The sequence below is a fragment of the Salvelinus fontinalis genome, chromosome 4 (assembly GCF_029448725.1).
Source record: "Salvelinus fontinalis isolate EN_2023a chromosome 4, ASM2944872v1, whole genome shotgun sequence".
NCBI lineage: Eukaryota > Metazoa > Chordata > Actinopteri > Salmoniformes > Salmonidae > Salvelinus > Salvelinus fontinalis.
In genome coordinates this window covers 24,119,382-24,143,833 of record NC_074668.1, presented here as the reverse complement: position 1 = coordinate 24,143,833, position 24,452 = coordinate 24,119,382, and the positions used below count along the sequence as shown (strand labels likewise).

Below are 24,452 nucleotides of genomic sequence, written 5' to 3'. Positions count from 1 at the left end.
ACGACCCCCTATCCTTGACCTGGCTCTGTAGTCCGGGTGGACAGAAGAAGCTAGAGGACTTATACCGTAAAGCTTACCAAGAACATTCACTTATAACACGTCTACTTAATAAGAGATTGCTTTCTTTGTTGTTCATTTTTCTGTCCACACACGTGGGTGTCTCTTTCTGGGGCCGTCCTCCATTAATCTGTTAATAAGAGACGACTGCAGCCAAAGATGGCTTTCATTCTCTCCCACACATCAGCGCCACATTCAGGGCTCTCTCCCTCCCTCTCTCTTACGCCATCTCCCCCCCCCCCCCCCTCTCTCCTCTGTATCACTTTCTTTCTATCACTTTAAGTCGATCTCTCATTGGAGTAACAGACAGTCATTAAACGTAACAGGAATATGCAGATTTAATTCTTGAAACATATGTGTAGTTCATATCTTAGAATATCAATATCTAATAGAAAAAAACTATATTGAACATAACATATTTTTCACATTCCACATTTTTTGGTAAAGTTGGTGACAATTTACAAAGGAACAAGTGCTCAAATAAATGTAGTGCTTCCACTATATTTGAAAGGCTAAGACATGTCTTAATGACAGGTGTTATATGACAGGTGTTACACCTGAGTGGGGAGGTGCCTCCTAGCTGTAATCATATAAATCTGATATAACGCTGATATAAGACCTCACTCTGCTGAATTCAACAAAATGTTACATTTACTACATACAGTATCATAGCATAGCTTTCTTTGTACATTTTATAACTATGTACATTTAAAGGACTGCCAAAACAATGAGTCCATATTCTGTTTACACACACCTTGGACAGAGGGGATACTCACGCATACACGGACGCACGCACGCACGCACGCACACAAACACACAACTCATCTTCTCCTAGCTGTAATCATAAATCCCCTCTTTGCTTCCACACCATCGGTCCCACAGACAGTCTGCTGGTGTATAGTGATGGTAGCATGGTGCTCATATACAGGCCTTCTTGGCATGCAGCATCTCAATGAGTAGGTTGTTGCAGGGCACCTCCCCACTCAGGTGTTTGTAGCACAGGTAGTCCTCTGCCTGGGTGCTGAGGGCTCGCAGCTCTGGCAGACGCAGCACCAGCTGGCTGAACTTGTCCAGGTACAGGGGGTATGTGCACACAGTGTACTCCAGCAGAGCCCCATTCACCTGCTCCTGAACACTCTCCACAAACACCTGGTTCTCCAACAGCTTCACATCTGGACAGGGACATAGGAAAGAGATTTAGAGGGAATTGAATGACTCTGCAGATGTCACATAAATGGGAGAATATTGATATATTTATTTGAAACTGTTCCTCAAATCCCTGTGTTAAGGCTCAGCATCCGTAACTTGTTGATATCAAGTGTAGGCCTAAACTTTAGCATTGAAATTGCATCAGTTTATTACTAATATTCCCTTTCTGGTACATTGGATCTGTACAGCGTGGGTTGGTTGTGTGTGTGTGTGTGTGTGTATATGTGACAATAACTAGACCCTATAATGGACTTCTATTCAGCATCAGCTGAGTCAGAAGAGCCATTCACACAGTAATTAAATATTTTGAATAATCTTTTCAAACCACTTAAGGGCAACTAAATTGCCCTGATAAACCGGACTCATTGATTGAAAGATGAGGGAGAGAGAGCAAGAGAATGAAACAGACAGCGGAGATGGGAAATATTTTCTGCATGTGACGAGTGCTCTCATTATTCTAAAGCCTTTTATTCCCAGCTCGCTGGCGCTAAATAGCAGTCGCTTAAGGGAATCTGGGCAACTGTCGTCTATACACACTCCATATGCAGAAGCCACAGCATGAATGTCAGTCAGATTATTGAATGATAGACCCATCCATTAAGGTTCCATTGAATGCTATTAAAGAATAATGGGTGAGGTTGTCTTCTTTGTTAATGTTGCCTTTTGACAAGGCCCTATATTGAATTATGTGAGCATAGCTGAAAATAAAGGACTGGTTCAGATAACAGTTGGAACCTTCTGGATAAAAAAAACATATATTAATGGCTGTGACTCTTCCATTTAAAATGCCACTTCTGCCTTTCAAAAGAAATTGGACAGCGAGACTTGTCAACATTAAACCTATTTCCAACAAAAAGTTTGAAAAAGTTATTTGCTCATGCTTAAGTACTACACGTCACTGGGTTATACAAACCACAGCTACGATAAAAACAAGTATGAAGTAAGTACCTCAAACCTAATCAAATTCAAATCTTTGAAAGACCATAGTAATTTTCAAAGATGATTATTCCATTCTTGAGCTAGCTGTAATGAGCTATACATGAGCTGTATGTATGCACGCATGACTGTAAGTCTCTTTGGATAAAAGTGTGTTAAATTATATACATATTATAAGACTAATAATCACCATCTAATGTGGTACAGCATACAGCGTATTTCCATGTGGTCTACTCACTGGGATTGAAGAGGAGGAGGAACTTGAGGCAGGCAACCTCTCTCCTGTCCACCTGCAGGGCTAGTAGCCTCCCAGCTAGCTCCTGTCCTCTCTGGACCAGGCCTGACAGACTCAACCCCGCCTGTGACCCCATGGATGACAGATCCATCTGCAACACAACACAAAAGGACAACATTAACTATTATTGTATATACAGGTTTTAAAGGGCAATTCCAGCACTTTTCAACCTCATATACATTTTCTCCAGCACCGAACCAGTGTCTGCATATGTAAAAACACCGCATTTCTACGATCTATGGTTAAAAAGGTAAGAAAGGTCCCAAAAATGTTTCTCTGTGACAGGTAGCCTAGTGGTTAAGAGTGTCGGGCCAATAACCAAAAAGTTGCTGGTTCAAAACCCTGAGCCAACTAAATCTGTCTATGTGCCCTTGAGCAAGGTACCCTAATTGGTCTGGATAAGAAACTCTTCTAAATGACTAAAATGGAAATGTATATCAAAGGGTAGGATTAAAAGTAAGAAAAACTGTGATTTTCAAAACAGAGGGAGGGTATTTTCTTACTCCCCACGTCACCGCGACTCTCATAGTGTTCGAAAATCACTGTTTTTGATGTCATGGGGTAGAACCTTTTAAATTCATATTTTTTTCTACAAAACGTAGAAATGTGCTGTTTTCACATATGTAGACACTGTTATTGTGCTGGAGATAATGAAAATTAGGTTGAAAAGTGGTGGTGTTGCAACTTGAATTACAGTACAGTACATCTTCAGTACAGGTTCATAGATGCCATACATTGAGTCCGCAGTAACTTCTCACCACCTTCTAAATTAATGCGATTGGCATTTTATGTAACATATTGGACGTTAAATCCTCAAATTCCCACAGTAGCTTCTAGAATGATACAGTGTAACTTTTAAGCCCCTCTTCCTTCTGTTCTCACAAACCTAGTACAGTATGTAGATAAAAATGGCCAGTTTTCCATTGCAGTCTTTATGAGAAAAAAATAACTTGATTTAAACACGAGGCAAATAAATACCAGCGGCCAGCGTTCCCCTCTCCTCCCTAAACCCAGGAGTCAGTTACAAGCTGATGCGGCCAGCGTTCCCCTCTCCTCCCTAAACCCAGGAGTCAGTTACAAGCTGATGCGGCCAGCGTTCCCCTCTCCTCCCTAAACCCAGGAGTCAGTTACAAGCTGATGCGGCCAGCGTTCCCCTCTCCGCCCTAAACCCAGGAGTCAGTTACAAGCTGATGCGGCCAGCGTTCCCCTCTCCTCCCTAAACCCAGGAGTCAGTTACAAGCTGATGCGGCCAGCGTTCCCCTCTCCTCCCTAAACCCAGGAGTCAGTTACAAGCTGATGCGGCCAGCGTTCCCCTCTCCTCCCTAAACCCAGGAGTCAGTTACAAGCTGATGCGGCCAGCGTTCCCCTCTCCTCCCTAAACCCAGGAGTCAGTTACAAGCTGATGCGGCCAGCGTTCCCCTCTCCTCCCTAAACCCAGGAGTCAGTTACAAGCTGATGCGGCCAGCGTTCCCCTCTCCTCCCTAAACCCAGGAGTCAGTTACAAGCTGATGCGGCCAGCGTTCCCCTCTCCTCCCTAAACCCAGGAGTCAGTTACAAGCTGATGCGGCCAGCGTTTCCCTCTCCTCCCTAAACCCAGGAGTCAGTTACAAGCTGATGCGGCCAGCGTTCCCCTCTCCGCCCTAAACCCAGGAGTCAGTTACAAGCTGATGCGGCCAGCGTTCCCCTCTCCTCCCTAAACCCAGGAGTCAGTTAAAAGCTGATGCGGCCAGCGTTCCCCTCTCCTCCCTAAACCCAGGAGTCAGTTACAAGCTGATGCGGCCAGCGTTCCCCTCTCCTCCCTAAACCCAGGAGTCAGTTACAAGCTGATGCGGCCAGCGTTCCCCTCTCCTCCCTAAACCCAGGAGTCAGTTACAAGCTGATGCGGCCAGCGTTCCCCTCTCCTCCCTAAACCCAGGAGTCAGTTACAAGCTGATGCGGCCAGCGTTCCCCTCTCCGCCCTAAACCCAGGAGTCAGTTACAAGCTGATGCGGCCAGCGTTCCCCTCTCCGCCCTAAACCCAGGAGTCAGTTACAAGCTGATGCGGCCAGCGTTCCCCTCTCCTCCCTAAACCCAGGAGTCAGTTACAAGCTGATGCGGCCAGCGTTCCCCTCTCCTCCCTAAACCCAGGAGTCAGTTACAAGCTGATGCGGCCAGCGTTCCCCTCTCCTCCCTAAACCCAGGAGTCAGTTACAAGCTGATGCGGCCAGCGTTCCCCTCTCCTCCCTAAACCCAGGAGTCAGTTACAAGCTGATGCGGCCAGCGTTCCCCTCTCCTCCCTAAACCCAGGAGTCAGTTACAAGCTGATGCGGCCAGCGTTCCCCTCTCCTCCCTAAACCCAGGAGTCAGTTACAAGCTGATGCGGCCAGCGTTCCCCTCTCCTCCCTAAACCCAGGAGTCAGTTACAAGCTGATGCCAGCGTTCCCCTCTCCTCCCTAAACCCAGGAGTCAGTTACAAGCTGATGCGGCCAGCGTTCCCCTCTCCTCCCTAAACCCAGGAGTCAGTTACAAGCTGATGCGGCCAGCGTTCCCCTCTCCTCCCTAAACCCAGGAGTCAGTTACAAGCTGATGCGGCCAGCGTTCCCCTCTCCGCCCTAAACCCAGGAGTCAGTTACAAGCTGATGGTTGTTTTTTCCTTTTCTGTTCTGCATCTTCCAAACACAAGAACAAGAGCAGGTAGCAGAAAGTGTTCTCACTCCTTGAATTTTTTCACTTTTTGTTGTGTTACAAATTGGGAATAAAATGGATTTCATTGTCTTTTTTTCTCAACGATCTACAAAAAAGAGCTTTGCACACCTGGACTTTACAATATCTGCCCATTATTCTTTTTTAAACTCTTCAAGCTCCGTCAGTGTTGGTTGTTGATCATTGCTAGACATCCATTTTCAAGCCTTGCCATAGATTTTCAAGCTGATTTAAATCAAAACTGTAACTATGCCACTCCAGAACATTCATGGTCATCTTGATAAGCAAATCTGATGCATATTTGGCCTTGAGTTTGAGGCTATTGTCCTGCTGAAAGGTGAATTTGTCTCTCGGTGTCTGTTGGAAAGCAGACTGAACCAGGTTTTCCTAGGATTTTGTCTGTGAAAAAACTCCCTAGTCCTTGCTGATGACGAACTGATCCAAACCATGATGCAGCCACCACCATGCTTGAAAATATCAATGGTGGAGGCCTCCCGGGTGGCGCAGTGGTCTAGGGCACTGCATCGCAGCGCTAGCTGCGCCCCAGAGACTCTGGGTTCACGCCCAGGCTCTGTCGCAGCCGGCTGCAACTGGGAGATCCGTGGGGCGATGCACAATTGGCCTAGCGTCGTTAGGGAGGGTTTGGCCGGTAGGGATATCCTTGTCTCATTGCGCACCAGTGACTCCTGTGGTGGGCCGGGCACAGTGCGCGCTAACCAAAGGAGCCAGGTGCACGCTGTTTCCTCCAACACATTGGTGCGGCTGGCTTCCGGGTTGGAGGCGCGCTGTGTTAAGAAGCAGTGCGGTTGGGTTGTGTTTCGGAGGACGTATGGCTTTCGACCTTCGTCTCTCCCGATCCCGTACGGGAGTTGTAGCGATGAGACAAGATAGTAATTACTAGCAATTGGATACCATGAACATTGGGGAGAAAAGGGGGTAAAAAAAATAATAAAAATAAATAAATATGAATGGTGTTGTGTTGGATTTGTCCCCCAAAAATTGCAAACAGGTTTTTGAATATTTGCATTCCATATTTGCATTCCGACTTCCTTCTTTTAACTCTGTCATTTAGGTTAGCATTGTTTAGTAACTGCACTGTTGTTGATCTTTCCTCAGTTTGCTCCTATCACAGCCATTAAAGTCTGTAACTGTTTTAAAGTCACCTCATTGTGAAATCCCTGAGCATTTTCCTTCCTTTCCGGCAACTGAGTAAGGAAAGACGCCTGTATCTCTGTAGTGACTGGGTGTATTGATACACCATCCAAAGTATAATTGATAACTTCACCATGCTCAAAGTGACATTCAGTGTCTGCTTTTTTATTTGTATCAATCTACCAATAGGTGCCATTCTTTGCAAGACATTTGTCACGTTCCTGACCTTATTTCCTTTATTTTGTCTTTGTTTAGTATGGTCAGGACGTGAGCTGGGTGGGCATTCTATGTTATATGTTTCTATGTTGGGTTCTTTTCAATTAGCCTGATATGGTTCTCAATCAGGGGCAGGTGTTTTACGTTTCCTCTGATTGAGAACCATATTTAGGTAGGCTGTTCACACTTTGTTTGTGGGTGATTGTTCCTGTGTCAGTGTTTCGTTTGTTAGTTTGTTCCTGTTCGTGCGTTCTTCGTTGTCTGTAAGTTCTCATGTTCTGGTCTGTTTACGTCGTTTGTTATTTTGTAATTTATCAAGTGTGCTTCGTGTTCGTCTTTCTTTAAATAAATCATTATGTCTTCAAACTACGCTGCATATTGGTCCGATCCATGCTCCTCCTCAGATGAGGAGGAGAACGAACGTTACAATATTGGAAAACCTACCTAGTCTTTGTAGTTGAACATGTGCTTGAAATCCACTACTTGGATTAGGGACCTTACAGATAATTGTATGTGTGGGGTACAGAGATGGGGTAATGATTAAAAAATCATGTTAACCACTATTATTGCACATAGATTTAGTCCATGCAACTTATTATGTGACTTGTTATGCACATGTTTATTCCTGAACGTATTTAGGCTTGCCATAACAAAGGTGTTGAATACTTATTGACTCAAGACATTTCAGCTTTAAATGTCTTATCAATTTGTAAAATTTTTAACAACAACAAAAAAATCCACTTTGACATTGTAGGGTATTGTGTGTAAATCAGTGGCACAAAATCTCAATCCATCATAAATTCAGGCTGTACCACATCAGAATGTGGAAAAAGTCAAGGGGTGTGAAAACTTTCTGAAGGCACTGTACATATCTATTTGTGGGTATACACTGACCATGCAAACATTAGGAACACCTTCCTAATATTGAGTTGCACCCCCTTTTGCCCTCAGAACACTCTCAATTCGTCGAGGCATCAAATAAAATAAAATAAAATTGTATTTGTCACATCCGACCTTACAGTGAAATGCTTAGAAAATACCAACAAAAAAAGTAAGATAAGAATAACAAATAATTAAAGTGCAGCAGTAAATAACAATAGTGGGGCTAAATACAGGGGGTACCGGTACAGAGTCAACGTGTAGGGTCACTGTAATTGAGGTAATATGTATATGTAGGTAGAGTTATTAAAGTGACTATGCATAGATAATAACAGAGTAGCAGCATAGAAGATGGGGTGGGAGCAATGCAAATAGTCTGGGTAGCCATTTGATTAGCTGTTCAGGAGTCTAATGGCTTGGGGGTAGAAGCTGTTTAGAAGCCTCTAGGACCTAGACTTGGTGCTTCGGTACCGCTTGCTGTGCCGTAGCAGAGAGAACAGTCTATGACTAGGGTGGTTGGAGTCTTTGACAATTTTTAGGGCCTTCCTCTGACACCGCCTAGTATAGAGGTCCTGGATGGCAGGAAGCTTGGCCCCGGTGATGTACTGGGCCGTACACACTACCCTCTGTAGTACCTTGCGGTCGGAGGCTGAGCAGTTGCCATACAAGGCAGTGATGCAACCTGTCAGGATGCTCTCGATGGTGCAGCTGTAAAACCTTTTGAGGATCTGAGGACCCATGCCAAATCTTTTCAGTCTCCCGAGAGGGAATAGGTTTTGTCGTGCCCTCTTCATGACTGTCTTGGTGTGCTTGGACCATGTTAGTTTGTTGGTGATGTGGACGCCAAGGAACTTGAAGCTCTCAACCTGCTCCACTACAGCCCCGTCAATGAGAATGGGTACGTGCTCGGTCCTCCTTTTCCTGTGGTCCAAAATCATCTCCTTTGTCTTGATCACGTTGAGGGAGATGTTGTTGTCCTTGCACCACACGGTCAGGTCTCTGAACTCCTCCCTATAGGCTGTCTCATCGTTGTTGGTGATCAGGCCTATCACTGTTGTGTCATCAGCAAACTTAATGATGGTGTTGGAGTCATGCCTGGCCATGCAGTCATGAGTGAACAGGGAGTAGAGGAGGGGACTGAGCACGCACCACTGAGGGGCCCCCGTGTTGAGGATCAGTGTGGTGGATGTGATGTTTCCTACCCCTACAACCTGGGGGCTGCCCGTCAGGAAGTCCAGGATCCAGTTGCAGAGGGAGGTGTTTATTCCCTGTGTCCTTAGCTTAGTGATGAGCTTTGAGGGCACTATGGTGTTGAACGCTGAGCTGTAGTCAATGAATATCATTCTCACATAGGTGTTCAGTCCAGGTGTGAAAGGGCAGTGTGGAGTGCAATAGAGATTGCATCATCTGTGGATCTGTTGGTTCGGTATGCAAATTGGAGTGGGTCTAGGGTTTCTGGGATAATGGTGTTGACGTGAGCCATGACCAGCCTTTCAAAGCATTTCATGGCTACAGATGTGAGTGCTACAGGTTGGTAGTCATTTAAGCAGGTTACCTTAGTGTTCTTGGGCACAGGGACTATGGTGGTTGGCTTGAAACATGTTGGTATTGCAGACTCAGACAGGGAGAGACTGAAAATGTCAATGAAGTTACTTGCCAGTTGGTCTGCGCATGCTCGGAGTACACGTCCTGGTATTCCGTCTGGTCCTGTGGCCTTGTGAATATTGACCTGTTTAAAGGTCTTACTCACATCGGCTGCAAAGAGCATGGTCACACAGTCATCCGGAACAGCTAATTCTCTCATGCATGTTTCAGTGTTACTTGCCTCGAAGTGAGCATAGAAGATATTTAGCTCATCTGGTAGGCTTGTGTCACTTGGCAGCTCTCGGCTGTGTTTCCCTTTGTAGTCTGTACTTGCTTGCAAGCCCTGACACATCAGACGAGCGTCGGAGCCGGTGTAGCACGATTCGATCTAAGATAAGATTTGTTTGATGGTTCGTCGGAGGGCATAGCGGGATTTCTTAGAGTCCCGCTCCTTGATAGTGGCAGCTCTACCCTTTAGCTCAGTGCGAATGTTGCCTGTAATCCATTGCTTCTGGTTGGGGTATGTATGTACAGTCACTGTGGGGACGACGTCCTCAATGTACTTATTGATAAAACCAGTGACTGACGTGCTGTACTCCTCAATGCCATCAGAAAAATCCCGGAACATACCCAGTCTGTGCTAGCAAAACAGTCCTGTAGCTTAGCATCTGCTTCATCTGACCACTTTTTTATAGAGTGAGTCACTGGTGCTTCCTGCTTTAATTTTTGCTTGTTAGAAGGAATCAGGAGGATAGAATTATAGTCAGATTTGCCAAATGGAGGGCGAGGGAGAGCTTTGTTCGCATCTCTGTGTGTGGAGTAAAGGTGGTCTAGAATTGTTTCCCCTCTGGTTGCACATTTAACATGCTGATAGAAGTTAGGTAAAACTGATTTAAGTTTCCCTGCATTAAAGTTCCTGGCCACTAGGAGCGGCACCTCTGGGTGAGCGTTTCCTGTTTTCTTATGGCGGTATACTGTCACGTTCCTGACCTGTTTTCTGTTGTTTTGTATGTGTGTGATGGTCAGGGCGTGAGTTTTGGGTGGGCAGTCTATGTTTTCTGTTTCTATGTTGGTTTTGGGTTGCCTGGTATGGCTCTTAATTAGAGGCAGGTGTTTTGCGTTTTCCTCTAATTGAGAGTCATATTAAGGTAGGGTGTTCTCACTGTTTGTTTGTGGGTGATTGTCTTCCGTGTCAGTGTATGTGCGCACCATACGGGACTGTTTCATTGTCGTTAGGTATTTGTAGTCTGTTCCTGTTCGTGCGTTCTTCACGTTGTATGTAAGTTCGTTTCCAGGTCTGTTTACTTCGTTTTGTTGTTTTGTGAAGTATCAAGTGTTCTTCGTGTGTTTAGTTTCGTCTTGTTTATTAAAATTCATTATGTATTCACAACCCGCTGCATTTTGGTCTTTCGATCCTTCTCTCCTCTCCTCGTTTGAGGAGGAGGATTACGACACCCGTTACAGAATCACCCATCAAACCCAGATCAAGCAGCGGGTTAACGGACAGCAACGACAGCAGCAGTGGGAAAAGGAGGATTGGACATGGGAAGAGATCCTGGACGGTAAAGGACCCTGGGCAGAGCCAGTGGAGTGTCGCCGCCCCAAAGCGGAGCTGGAGGCAGCGAAAGCGGAGAGGCGACGTTATGAGGAGGCAGCACGGAAGCAAGGCTGGAAGCCCGCAAGTACTACCCAAAAATTTCTTGGGGGGGGGTTTAAGAGGTAGTGGGCCGAGGGCAGGTAGGAGACATGCGCCCACTTCCAAGGCTAACCGTGGAGAGCGGGAGTACGGGCAGACACCATGTTACGCAGTAGAGCGCACGGTGTCTCCTGTACGGGTGCATAGCCCAGTGCGGGTTATTCCACCTCCCCGCACTGGTAGGGCTAGATTGGGCATTGAGCCAAATGTCATGAGGCCGGCCCTACATATCTGGCCACCAGTATGTCTCCTTGGGCCGGCTTACATGGCACCAGCCTTACGCATGGTGTCCCCGGTTCGCCAACACAGCCCAGTGCGGGTTATTCCACCTCCCCGCACTGGACGGGCTACGGGGAGCATGCAACCAGGTAAGGTTGGGCAGGCTCAGTGCTCAAGGGAGCCAGTACGCCTACACGGTCCGGTATTTCCGGCGCTACCTCCTCGCCCCAGCCCAGTACCACCAGTGCCTACACCACGCACCAGGCTTCCAGTGCGTTTTAAGAGCCCTGTTCCTCCTCCACGCACTCTCCCAATGGTGCGTGTCTCCAGCCCAGTGCCTCCAGTTCCGGCACCACGCACTAAGCCATCTGTGCGTCTCCAGAGCCCTGTACGCACTGTTCCTTCTCCCCGCACTCGCCCTGAGGTGCGTGCCTTCAGCCCAGTACCACCAGTTCCGGTACCACGCACCAGGCCTATAGTGCGCTTCGAGAAGTCAGTGTGCCCTGTCCCTGCTCCCCGCACTAGCCTTGAAGTGCGTGCCGTCATCCCGGTACCTCCAGTTCCGGCACCACGCACCAGGCCTACTGTGCGCCTCAGCAGGGCAGAGTCGGCCGTCTGCCCAACGCCTTCTGCACTGCCTGTCTGCCCAGCTCCGTCTGAGCCATCTGTCTGCCCAGCGCCGTCTGAGCCATCTGTCTGCCCAGCGCCGTCTGAGCCATCTGTCTGCCCAGCGCCGTCTGAGCCATCTGTCTGCCCAGCGCCGTCTGAGCCATCTGTCTGCCCAGCGCCGTCTGAGCCATCTGTCTTCCCAGCGCCGTCTGAGCCATCTGTCTGCCCAGCGCCGTCTGAGCCATCCGTCTGCACAGCGCCTTCTGAGCCGTCCGTCTGCCACGAGCCATTAGAGCCGTCCGTCAGTCAGGAGCCGCTAGAGCCGTCCGTCAGTCAGGAGCTGCCCTCCAGTCATGAGCTGCCCTCCAGTCATGAGCTGCCCTTCAGTCATGAGCTGTCCTTCAGTCATGAGCTGCCCTACAGTCATGAGCTGCCTTACAGTCATGAGCTGCCTTACAGTCATGAGCTGCCCTACAGTCATGAGCTGCCCTACAGTCATGAGCTGCCCTACAGTCATGAGCTGCCCTACAGTCATGAGCTGCCTTACAGTCATGAGCTGCCTTACAGTCATGAGCTGCCCTACAGTCATGAGCTGCCCTACAGTCATGAGCTGCCCTACAGTCATGAGCTGCCCTACAGTCATGAGCTGCCACTCAGTCCGGAGCTGCCACCCAGTCCGGACCTGCCAGAGTCCCTCAGCCCGGACCTGCCAGAGTACCTCAGCCCGGACCTGCCAGAGTCCCTCAGCCCGGACCTGCCAGAGTCCCTCAGCCCGGACCTGCCAGAGCCCCTCAGCCCGGACCTGCCAGAGTCCCTCAGCCCGGACCTGCCAGAGTCCCTCAGCCCGGACCTGCCAGAGTCCCTCAGCCCGGATCTGCCAGAGTCCCTCAGCCAGGATCTGCCAGAGTCCCTCAGCCAGGACCTGCCGCCCCTTATCCCGGTGCTGCCCCTTATCCCGGTGCTGCCCCTTATCCCGGTGCTGCCCCTTATCCCGGTGCTGCCCCTTCATTTAGGTGGTTTTAGTTGGAGGGTGGTCATTGGGAGGGGGATACAGAAGCGGGGAGTGACTATGGTGGTGTGGGGACAGCGTCCGGAGCCTGAGCCACCACCGTGGTCAGATGCCCACCCAGACCCTCCCCTGGACTTTGTGCTGGTGCACCCGGCGTTCACACCTTGAGGGGGGGGTTCTGTCACGTTCCTGACCTGTTTTCTGTTGTTTTGTATGTGTGTGATGGTCAGGGCGTGAGTTTTGGGTGGGCAGTCTATGTTTTCTGTTTCTATGTTGGTTTTGGGTTGCCTGGTATGGCTCTTAATTAGAGGCAGGTGTTTTGCGTTTTCCTCTAATTGAGAGTCATATTAAGGTAGGGTGTTCTCACTGTTTGTTTGTGGGTGATTGTCTTCCGTGTCAGTGTATGTGCGCACCATACGGGACTGTTTCATTGTCGTTAGGTATTTGTAGTCTGTTCCTGTTCGTGCGTTCTTCACGTTGTATGTAAGTTCGTGTCCAGGTCTGTTTATTTCGTTTTGTTGTTTTGTGAAGTATCAAGTGTTCTTCGTGTGTTTAGTTTCGTCTTGTTTATTAAAATTCATTATGTATTCACAACCCGCTGCATTTTGGTCTTTCGATCCTTCTCTCCTCTCCTCGTTTGAGGAGGAGGATTACGACACCCGTTACATATACAGCTCATTGAGTGCGGTTTTAGTGCCAGCATCGGTCTGTGGTGGTATGTAGACAGCTATAAAAAATACAGATGAAAAGTCTCAAGGTAGATAGTGTGGTCTACAGCTTATCATGGGACACTCTACCTCAGGCGAGCGAAACCTTGAGACTTCCTTAGATATCATGCACCAGCTGTTGTTTACATATATGCATAGGCCCCCGCCCCATGTCTTACCAGAGGCTGCTGTTCTATCCTGCCGATAGAGTGTATAACCCGCCAGCTGTATGTTCTTAATGTTGTCGTTCAGCCACGACTTGGTGAAACATAAGATATTGCAGTTTTTAATGTTCTGTTGGTAGGATATACGTGCTTTCAGTTTGTCCCATTTATTTTCCAGCGATCGAACGTTAGCTAGCAGGACGGAAGGCAAAGGCAGATTAGCCACTCGTCGCCTGATCCTCACAAGGCACCCTGATCTTTTTCCTCAAAATCTCTGTTTCCTTCTCCGGCGAACGACGGGGATCTGAGCATGGTCGGGTGTCTGAAGTATATCCCTCCCATCCGACTTGTTAATCTGAGGTGAGTAATCACAGTTCTGATGTCCAGAAGCTCTTTTCGGTCATAATAGACGATAGCAGCAACATTGTGTAAAATACAAGTTACGAAGAAAGTGAAAAAACAAACAAAATAGCATGGTTGGTTAAAAGCCTATAAGAAGGCAGCCATCCCCTCCGGCGCCATCTTCAGATGAACTCTACAAGGTGTTGAAAGCGTTCCACAGGGATGCTGGCCCATGTTAACGCCAATGCTTCCCACAGTTGTGTCAAGTTGTCTGGATGTCCTTTGGGGGTTGGACCATCAATGATACAAACGGAAAACTATTGAGTGTGAAAAACCCAGCAGCGTTGCAGTTCTTGACATACTCAAACCGGTGCGCCTGACACTTACTACCATATCCCGTTCAAAGGCACTTAAATCTTCTGTCTTGTACATTCACCCTCTGAATAGCACACCTACACAATTCACATTACTGCAACAACAAAGAAAAAAACCTATTGCTATCCGTGGAGGTTGTGTATCTGTAACGACTACATGGTGAATGTGTGTGTGTGTGTGTGTGTGTGTGTGTGTGTGTGTGTGTGTGTGTGTGTGTGTGTGTGTGTGTGTGTGTGTGTGTGTGTGTGTGTGTGTGTGTGTGTGTGTGTGTGTGTGTGTCTGTGTGTGTGTGCGTGTGCACGTGTATGAGTGAGTGAGTGTATGTATGTCTGGTATTCATGAATGTATGATTGTATTCATTTTATGTTGGAACTGCAAGGCTGCTTACCTCCTGGCCAGTAACCAGCAGCAGGCTGCTCTCCTTCCCATGTTGCACTTGTCTGAAGACATGGTCCAGGACCAGCAGCTCAGACCAGCAGTTGTGAAGAAGCTTCATCTGGTCCCCTACCTTAAAGTAGAATCAGAAAACAACAGGTCACATCAAAGCTCAAACTCATTCCACACAGCTGGCCAAGCATAGGATAGTGGAGAACCAATCTAATGTCAACCCCAATGTCAAATAAATAAAATAAAACAGCCAACACTGATATTAAAATCTCAAGTAGGCATCAATCTAACATCAACCCCCTTAAAAGCTATCATCCACATGGGATAGCGGGGTCCCACCTGAAACACACATAGCTACATGGACAGATACATGGGGTGACTATAAAACCCAGAGAGGAAGATGAGGGTCCTTGTGCCATGTTTCCAGCATCTGGGGCTGGTGTCAGTGTCTCGCGCATCATCACGTTGTATTTACGAGCCACAGAGATGACCTCTCCCACCTCCTCACCGCTCCCTGTCCTCCGTCACCCCCCTTGCCCCCGCCCAACAGGGGGGGGGGGGGGGGGGGGGGGGGGGGGGGGGTGATTGGATGCTCCTCACTGCTAGCACATATTACTCTGGGTGCCGAAGGACGACACTGTCAGTAATTCTGCAGCTGGTGACACAGAGTGTTCCTGAAGCCCCCAAATAGCACCAGGACACACATTCATCTGGTATGGGGATGACAGAATTAGTACCCCTTCAATGGAACTATATATCTGTCCAGAGGAGGAGTCCAATCTTGCTCCCAGTCAGAGCTACAGGACCAACACACAACATCTTGATTCATCATACAGTACCTCTTCTCAAGGAGGATTCAGCACACAGACACAACATTTCACACACACACACACACACACACACACACACACACACACACACACACACACACACACACACACACACACACACACACACACACACACACACACACACACACACACACACACACACACACACACACACTCACATACACACAGTGAACGTTCAGTCAAGGGACATTCAGTCTTGTCCCCCCTGGCTGGCAGAAACAGAGAAGCATAAACCTGCCTCACTCAGTGCCATTCCATAACTGTCAGAATTTGGCTTTGAGACCAATACAGATGTTTTGGAGATCAGACGGACAAGTCTAAAACCATCGAACAATAAATATATATCTTTCTTTTCATCAACATTTAGTAAAGGGCTGCTACAATGCACCAACCCTGCATGCACGTAATGATATTTGATCATATGCTACAGGTATGTCAATGTCAGATACTGCATGTAAAAACTCAAGTAACGGGCAGCTTCTGACACAAACATACTGGCAATGCCCAAGGTAAATTTAGCAGATGATAGCTCAATTTTCCCTTTGCAGATATGAACAATGAGAGACAAAATACTGGGCTGTGGAGAGAGAGCTGACATTCCCCTGTTATCGTCTGGATGGAATGTAATTACTCAGAGAGATAGCTCTTTCTGCAGTAGGCTCTCTCTCTCTCCTGGCAAACATCCACCGCTTTGTGCTCGCCTCGCACTGTTCACATCTACAACCTCACAATTGGTTGCAATTTAGCCAGGATACATCAGAGGTACGTAACATGACTGAAATCCATGCAGTTCAAATGTTACTGTTGGCTTTGCACGATCAACATGATGGAGGCAACACTAAAGTGGCTCTCCAATTTTGCATAATCATAATCCCATAGCTAGGTTAGATTAAACACGATTACATCAAATCAAATATGCTGGCCATTTTCTCATATTGTATTTAAAACAAAACCCCATCACTGTCATTTATGCTATTTTTCAGACTGTTGTTTCTCCAGGGGCAGAATCCTCCTCCCCAGTCAGGTCTAACTCCATAGTACTGATGATGCTGCTGTAACTACTACTGGCCACTGATCACTGCATCAGAACATTGGTCCTCAGAGGCATATAGGTCCTACCGACTATAAAATAACCCAGTTAAAAGAGTAAAGTAAAGTGAAGAATGGGACCACTGTGTGTGTCCCCATGACACAGTCTTTACATAGATACTATGTTCCTATCTCACCACACAATGGACTCACTGTCTCACCGATAAGGCTAACAAATAACAATAATGTGACAAAAAGTTGCTTCTAAATACACGTCAATTCAGATAGGTGCTAAATATTTTTGGAATAATACATGGCAAAGAGCAAACAATCTATTAGTAAGTTCCCGTCGCAAGCCATTCTCTGATGCCAGCATCAATAAAATGAATAGCACAGTGAGCATTGAGCAATATCACACTGGTCAGCCTTCATCAACACCAGCATGCATTGTCTCCTTTAGGCCACTTATCTGTAACATGCCCAGAGGCCTATACTACGAATCAGGTTTGAGGAGTTATGGAGGTAACGTTGGTCAACCCCGAGTTCATCTCGGGATAACCGGTACCACGAAAGTGGCTAACCTTTTAACCAGGTCAATTTCTATGGCAACGAATCCTCCGAACTAACCCGCAGGTTACCTCAGAGCTTACTCCATTTATCATGAATAAAGTGGCTGAGCCGCGAGTTGAGGACCAATGAAATCTGATTCCCTCCCTTTCGCAAAGATTGCGTCATCATCCCCTTCATATTTTTTGTTTTACAATGTTAATTTTAAAATACCTATCACGTTACACATTTAGTAATGACAGAGCGCATTTCAAACATCACGCACTGTAAAACTTTTGTAGTTATGACTTAATACAATTATTTTATAGATGGGAGTGGGAAAAATGTTGCTTGTGCACACCAAAGCCGGTATTAATGATAAGTAATAAAATAAAGACTGCACTTCTAAAAGCCTATTTCACACCATAGCCTGCTGAATTTGCTACATAAATTGTGTTTCATTTTGATTTCTACACAAATTAAAATGTGGCACTGACTCGCCCATGGATTAATGCTACAGCATTGTCTCCATGAAGAGTTCGGCATTCAACTAGCCACGTGGCAGATGAGCAATATCCACCGTAGTAGTATACAGATGAAGCCTTAGGTGGAATGTGAAGCTAACTGAAGCTGGCTAGCTTTAGAAAACCCTGAGTAGATCTAGCTTCCTTTGTAGTTTACCCCTCTGGTCAGTCACCACAGTGTCAAACAACAGTATTGATTTCACTCTCCTCTTGGGGCCGGAAGTAACATTTGACTGGAGCCATAACTCATGCTGTACAGTATGGCACAACTCAATTACACCCTTCAGTTGACAAAGAGACTCAATGTATAAGGCCTATCTGACATGGACAGTGATGCACCCCAAATCATTACCCAGAGGGAGATACACTGGGTTATGATGTCCCCTCTTTAACTGCTGCTCTATTTGAGTGCCTCCACCAGAAACAAGGAGGGACAGAAACAATGATAACTGTCTGTCATAGTAAATCTAACATTTTTACACAGGCCTTTGTTCTTTACTGCCATAATGTGTGTGTGGGAATGTGTGTGTGGGTGCAGGGTTTCAGAAAGAGGATCAAGAAACATTAAGATATCAAAGCTAAAAATGTTTATCTTCAATATTCTTGATATCACTTATGAATGAAGTGGAATAATAAGATCATTACAATGATAAGATATGATACTGTGATCATTATTCTAAGAATAATTTCTAAATGTGCATGTCTCTCCTATCATTCATGTGTGGACAGGGTCTGGGAAGCTTACCTTGAGCTCCTTGAAGAAGATGCAGCTCCTGGCCCACTCCACTATGGAGAACAGAGTCTGGTCAGCCATGCGACACATTAGGCTGAAGGTACTGAGCCTGTCCTGCCGGCCCCGGCCACTCTGCTCCTGCTGCAGGAAGGTCATGATCTTACCCTGCACCTGCATCTCGTCTGGGTCGCAGCGCAGCAGCTCTAGCACCAGTGGGGAGAGGGTGGGAGGCTGTGGGGAGCCTCCGGAGGGGTACACATCCGGAAAGGGGTACCCCACCAGAGACTCTGGGGAGCTTGTGTGGTGGTCAGAGTACTCAGACTTGATGGCCCTGCTGGGGAATGCTGTGCACTGGTACTGGGTAGGCAGGGGTCCATGGGGCTGCATGGCCACCCCCAGGGAGGAGGGTCCGTAGAGGCTGGACTCATAGTCTGTGGGGGTGATGGAGGCTGGGATGGAGGGCATGAGTCCTTTGGGGAGGGATGGGAGGCTGTGCAGGGTGCCAGTGAAGCCATAGTTAGTCTGTACAGGGGAGAGCTGTGGAGGAGCAGACTCCAGCTTGAAGCCCGTGGAACGTATCAAAGCCTTCTTCTGCTGCTTCATGGCTCTGTCCCGCTTGTACATGGGCCCAAACTTATTCCTGCCCCCACGCATGCGGTCTGCACGCACAGCTGTCACAGAAAGAGACAAGGAGTGGGGAAACAGAACTATGTCAACAACAGTGGGTCTTTATATGGAAATTGTTACTATGCTACTATAGCCGGAAGGATATCATGGTAAAATGATCCTCATGAAAAAGTATTATTTATTCTAATTTTATTATTTAAATATTTATCATTGCAAATACAGCCATAACAAGTGCACGGGAAATAGCCTAATTTAGTCAGGAATATGTGTTTGGCAGTTTCCTGAACCAATTTTTGGGAAAGCAATGTAAAACAACCACAGGGTATCATACTACTTCATTCTATTACACAATTCTCTTTTTGACATTTTACGAAACACAACATATGCTAATGCATTTGCAGTTACACAATGGTACCGCGTTGATGTAAATATTAAGTCTCCGTTTAAAACCACAGCGAGAAGCCCAGAGTTTTATTAGCAAATCAAGAATGTGTCATTCCTCCGCGGAAACAGGTGCTTCATTTTCGCATCACAGCCTGGGTGGGAATCACTGGTGTGCTCCGCGCTCTGGCCGCATCATGTTTTTGCGTCCCATAAAACCACGGACGCTAAACTTCTCTACTCTGTATATTGTCTGTCCCTAATTCAAAACAAACCTACCACTACAACCTTTGCGAAAATATTTAACAATTCAGAAGCAACTGATACGAAGACATTAGGCTATAGCATCCCTTGAGGCCTACATATGTTGGACATATTTCGGGCATATAGCAAATTATAACAAATGCATATAGATACAATCATATTCAAATGAAAAAATATGCCAAAACATTAAAGGCTTATTTTTTTCTGGACAATAAGGTTGAAATCCACTCAATGATAATGTCAAATGAAGGGGTGAGATGAAGAGAACCATACCTTCTAATCTCATGCCAACATCGAGGCATTTCTGGAATCGGCAGCAGGGACATCTCTTCCGCTGTGTTTTGTCTATTTTACACTCCTGGTTTTCTGCACAAGTATACCTCTTCTTGTTTTGGACTGTCCTCTTGAAGAAGCCCTGGAGAAAAGATATATCCTACATTAGGTTGACGAGCCACAATACCCACAAACACAAGAAAAAAAGGAAATTGAAAAAAGAAATAATTCCAAATTAAAATACCTTACAACTTTCACAAGTAAGGAGTCCATAGTGGTATCCTGAGACCTTATCTCCACAAACAGGACACAATTCTTCCAAATCTTCATCATAGGTGTAGTCCATTACGCCTACCATCAATGGAACGCCTGGGTCGCAAATAAAAGCAAGGGTCAAGAAAAACGGATGAAGCAGGGATATAACGAATAAATGAATTCAAATAATGTACAGTTTCTTAATCAATTGCATTTACGGCCCTTGACAAATTTGAAAATGCAGGACGAAATTGTAGGATTCTGTGCAGCTGTGAAATAATAACTGCTTTAAATCAAACTTCCAAAAGGCTTAAAACCTAAATATATATAGTTTCGCTAATAATAATCTTAATGTGGGTTAATATATAAATTGCGAAAAATGCAAAAGTAAATGTATTTCCACAAAGAATATGATAGATTGATGGTCCGGTGATATTAGTGTATTTCAGAGAGCTGATTGACAATAGTTTCACTCTATTTCACAAAAATAAGACCGACGATTCCATAATGCATGGAAGCAAACATAAAAACATTGATATTCACGATTTATTCAAATCCAATGTAAAACCTTTTTTAAAAACCTTTTATGATAAGACAGGCAAATGTTTAAACGGATTCGACCAAATATAACGTGTATGGTTGATTACCTTTATCGCCCCCTTCTTCCAAGTGGTTATTCCTATTAATCAAGAAATGCCTCAGACTAGGATAGAATAACGCGTTTTATAATCCACACCTACAACACGGTCCACGCGCGCTTCGACACGAGCACATGTCCTTTACTCAGGGCTCTCTCACCTTCTACTGGGAGGTTGGCCAATGAGCGGTGGATGCGATCACCTATCTTGAGAAAACAACCTATGTGTGGTACAGGACACCCTTTCATGCAACATAATACACGGAGATGTACCATTTTAAGGAGAATGCCTTTAACCAAATCAGTGTCAAATAGGAACGGAGGATGATCGAAAGTGATAATAGCCTATCCATTATTATGATTATTAATACTGTTAGGATTATTATTATTATTGTTATTGTCGTGATTATTATTATTACTGCTATTATAGCATAGTTATTAGGCCATAACGATTGTTATTACATTTTTGTTATTATTCATGTTGTTTGTTGTTATCGATATTATTATTATCATAATCATCAGTCGTTTTTTTTCGTAATTAAGATCCAGAGTTAGTTTTAATTCTGGGACTAAGTTATGACTTTAGACCATATGAATGTGAACAGAAATAATTTAAACAAAAAGACCTTAGTAGACCTATAGCTTACGCATCAACGGTCCTTTGGCGTATTATTTCACATTTCAGTCCTTACTCTTTTTATAATAATTTTTCATGAATCAATAGACTCGATCTATAATAGGAAACGCAGACCCAATGCATGAGTTAATTATATTCCAAGGCCGTTTAAACAATAGCCTACATTTCGACAAGGGGTGTTAGGCTAACTAGCTTTTATAATTATTTTTGACAAAATAGGAAGATAATATCCAATAAGGAGGCTTAATTGTTTTGTTTTTCTGTAGGCTATTTTGTAGAATTCATTTCGATTCACTAATTCACATTGGACTATATTTGCTGTTTTGGCAATTACTTTAGATACAAACGGCTTAAAAAATATATCTACATCTATTAGCCTAGGCTACTCTATACCTCAAGGTCAGACATCAATGGATAGCATTTCATTCTTACCATTTTGATTTCAAATGCATAATAAAACTGTATTTTTGTCTTATTATTTCCTTTATTCTCCCCCAAAAAAGTTTGCAAGGAGAAATACTTTGGATCCTATTGAATAGCTATTCCTTGAATAGACTGCTGAATATGCCAGGTTAATATAATATTTGTCTTGCAATATGGTTAAAGGCTTCGACATAAACATATTAAGTGCAGACTGAATATCTTTATTTAAATATTGATCTATCTGCTTACTAAATTATTTTAAATAAGCTATTCTATATGAACGTGCAACAACAAAATAGAGGCATATTACAAAATAAAAGATTGCATAAGCCTACAGTATCTGTGGGTTTACAGATAGCAAATAACTAAAAGTTCATGTAGGCATATCCGAAGCTTCAGACAATTCTACACATTCCGCAAGCGGATTTGTTCACTTACCTTGTGCCTTTTCTCCCAACATTGTATTACCTATGAGGCAGGCTAGACGTCGACGACAATAAAACCTATTATTAAAGAAGATGCTGCAAAACTTTGACCACTTTGTATGTCATATACAATCCGAATCTGCAAAACAAATTCGTAGCCTAATAAACAAATAATTTAGGATAATGGTGATCTCCACGAAATAACTGCAGTCATTTCCAGCGTTCTCTTTGCTTTTCTTTCTTTATCAAATAGCAAAAAAGTTACTAAAGTTCTTATTGGCCATCGTCATGTGACGACCACGGAAACGATGATGCGCCCTTTTTCCCATCCAAGCATGCAGATAATAACTGAGATGCACATATGAGTAGACAGACACACCGTGTAACTGGCATACTGTGGGTCTGTTATGCCAAATGTATTTTTAAAAATATAGCAGATTTCAAACATTTATATTATTCATCACCGATAGGCCTGTTATGCTTTCAGTACTCATATTGTAAGACACAATGCATTTGGAAGAAATGTATGTAAAACAATCAAAAAACATTTACTTTTGATTTACATGTCATATATATTTCATGCATGGCATTTCAGACATTTTTCTGAGAGATTATTCCAGTATAAGTACCTAAGAGGTTGTACCTGCATGGTCCCTGCTGGAATGAGCTCTGAGAAAAATGTCAGTTCAACTTCTGTTATCACAAGGACTCTCTATCCATAGTATATGTCTGTCCTTAAGCACTGTGTATGCTAGTTCAATAAACAAATGTAATTATTAATGGAAACTGGCATACTGTGGCTATGAGATGAGAAGTCTTCAGTTGTATAAAATGTGTATTCGATATACAGTACCAGTCAAACGTTTGGACACACCTACTCATTCAATGGTTTTTCTTTATTCTTACTATTTTCTACATTGTAGAATAATAGTGAAGACATCGGAACTATGAAATAACACATATGGAAACATGTAGTAACCAAAGAAGTGTTAAACAAATTAAAATATATTTTATATTTGAGATTCTTCAAAGTAGCCACCCTTTGCCATGATGACAGCTTTGCACACTCTTGGCATTCTCTCAACCAGCTTCATGAGGTAGTCACCTGGAATGCATTTCAATTAACAGGTGTACCTTGTTAAAAGTTCATTTGTGGAATTTCTTTCCTTAATGTGTTTGAACCAATCGGTTGTGTTGTGACAAGGTAGGGGTCGCATACAGAAAATATCCCTATTTGGTAAAAGACCAAGTCTATATTATGGCTCAAATAAAAAAAGCTCAAATAAGCAAAGCGAAACGACAGTCCATCATGACTTTACGACATAAAGGTCAATCAATCCGGAAAAGTTTCTTTAAGTGCAGTCACAAAAACCATCAAGTACTATGACGAAACTGGTTCTCATGAGGACCGCCACAGGAAAAGAAGACCCAGAGTTACCTCTGCTGCAGAGGATAATAAGGGCACAGGGCGAGACCCAGATGCAGACACGGGAGGCAGATGGTTTGAGTCTGATATTTATTATAATCCAAGGGGCAGGTAAGAGAATGGTCGTGGACAGGCAAAAGATCATAACAAGGTCAGAGACCAGGAGGTACAGAGTGTCAGGCAGGCTCCAGGTCAGGGCAGGCAGTATGATCAGGCAGGTAGGTTCAGAGTCAAGGCAGGCAAGGGTCAAAACCGGGAGGACAAGCAAAAACTGAGAAAAAGCAGGAGCATGGAGTAATACGCTGGTTGACTTGACAAAACAAGACGAACTGGCACATACAGACAGAAAACACAATACCCAGGGGATAATGGGGAAGATGGGTGACACCTGGAGGGGGTGGTTACTACATGATTCCATATGCATTATTTCAGAGTTTTGATGTCTTCACTATTATTCTACAATGTAGAAAATAGTAAAAGTTTTTTTTTAAACTTGAATGAGTAGGTGTGTCCAAACTTTAGACTGGTACTGTACTTCAGAAATGTAATGGCCATAGGTCAATGCAATGTGCAACAGAGGTATGGACTTGAGTCCCATGACTTGGACTCGAGTCAGACTCGAGTCACAAATATGATGACTTGCAACTCGACTTTGACTTTAACACCAATGACTCGTGACTTAACTTGGACTAGAGCCTTTTGACTCGAACTGACTTGATACCCTCCCAATCCCAAATATTAAAAAATATGCTATTAAAGAAAGTTTTGTGTCTGTGTGTGTGTCCTTGATAGTCGATTGGTCCTTCTCATTGCTACCCATGTATTTCCATGGAAATATAAAGTTATAAATCATTCATGATTTGCTTAAATGTAATATACTAACTGTTGTTAAAATTATGAAAT

The 24,452-nt window shown here is 44.8% G+C and overlaps 1 protein-coding gene across 2 annotated transcripts; it reads right to left on the bottom strand.

The window, feature by feature from the left end:
- Nucleotides 1–307: 307 nt before the first annotated feature.
- Nucleotides 308–22,322, bottom strand: LOC129853424 (nuclear receptor subfamily 5 group A member 2-like). 2 transcript variants are annotated; one of them, XM_055919447.1, is made up of 7 exons: nucleotides 22,137–22,322; nucleotides 19,991–20,115; nucleotides 19,747–19,888; nucleotides 18,214–18,872; nucleotides 14,520–14,639; nucleotides 2,441–2,588; nucleotides 308–1,229 (listed from the first exon to the last, which is right to left on the bottom strand). In XM_055919447.1, exons 1-7 carry the CDS (start codon nucleotides 22,156–22,158, stop codon nucleotides 976–978), a joined length of 1,470 nt encoding a protein of 489 aa, XP_055775422.1. In that variant the 5' UTR covers nucleotides 22,159–22,322; the 3' UTR covers nucleotides 308–975. The 2 variants fall into 2 exon arrangements, with proteins under 2 accessions (XP_055775422.1, XP_055775423.1); XM_055919448.1 differs by lacking the exon at nucleotides 22,137–22,322 and adding an exon at nucleotides 20,649–20,783.
- Nucleotides 22,323–24,452: the final 2,130 nt, after the last annotated feature.

Coding starts and splice junctions, on each gene's coding strand:
- LOC129853424 (XM_055919447.1), bottom strand. CDS start 22,158: ATGTTGGGAGAAAAGGCACAAG. Junction 14,640..18,213: donor TCTTCTTCAAGGAGCTCAAG/GTAAGCTTCCCA, acceptor TTCTACTTTAAG/GTAGGGGACCAGATGAAGCT. Junction 1,230..2,440: donor CCTCCTCCTCTTCAATCCCA/GTGAGTAGACCA, acceptor GTCCCTGTCCAG/ATGTGAAGCTGTTGGAGAAC.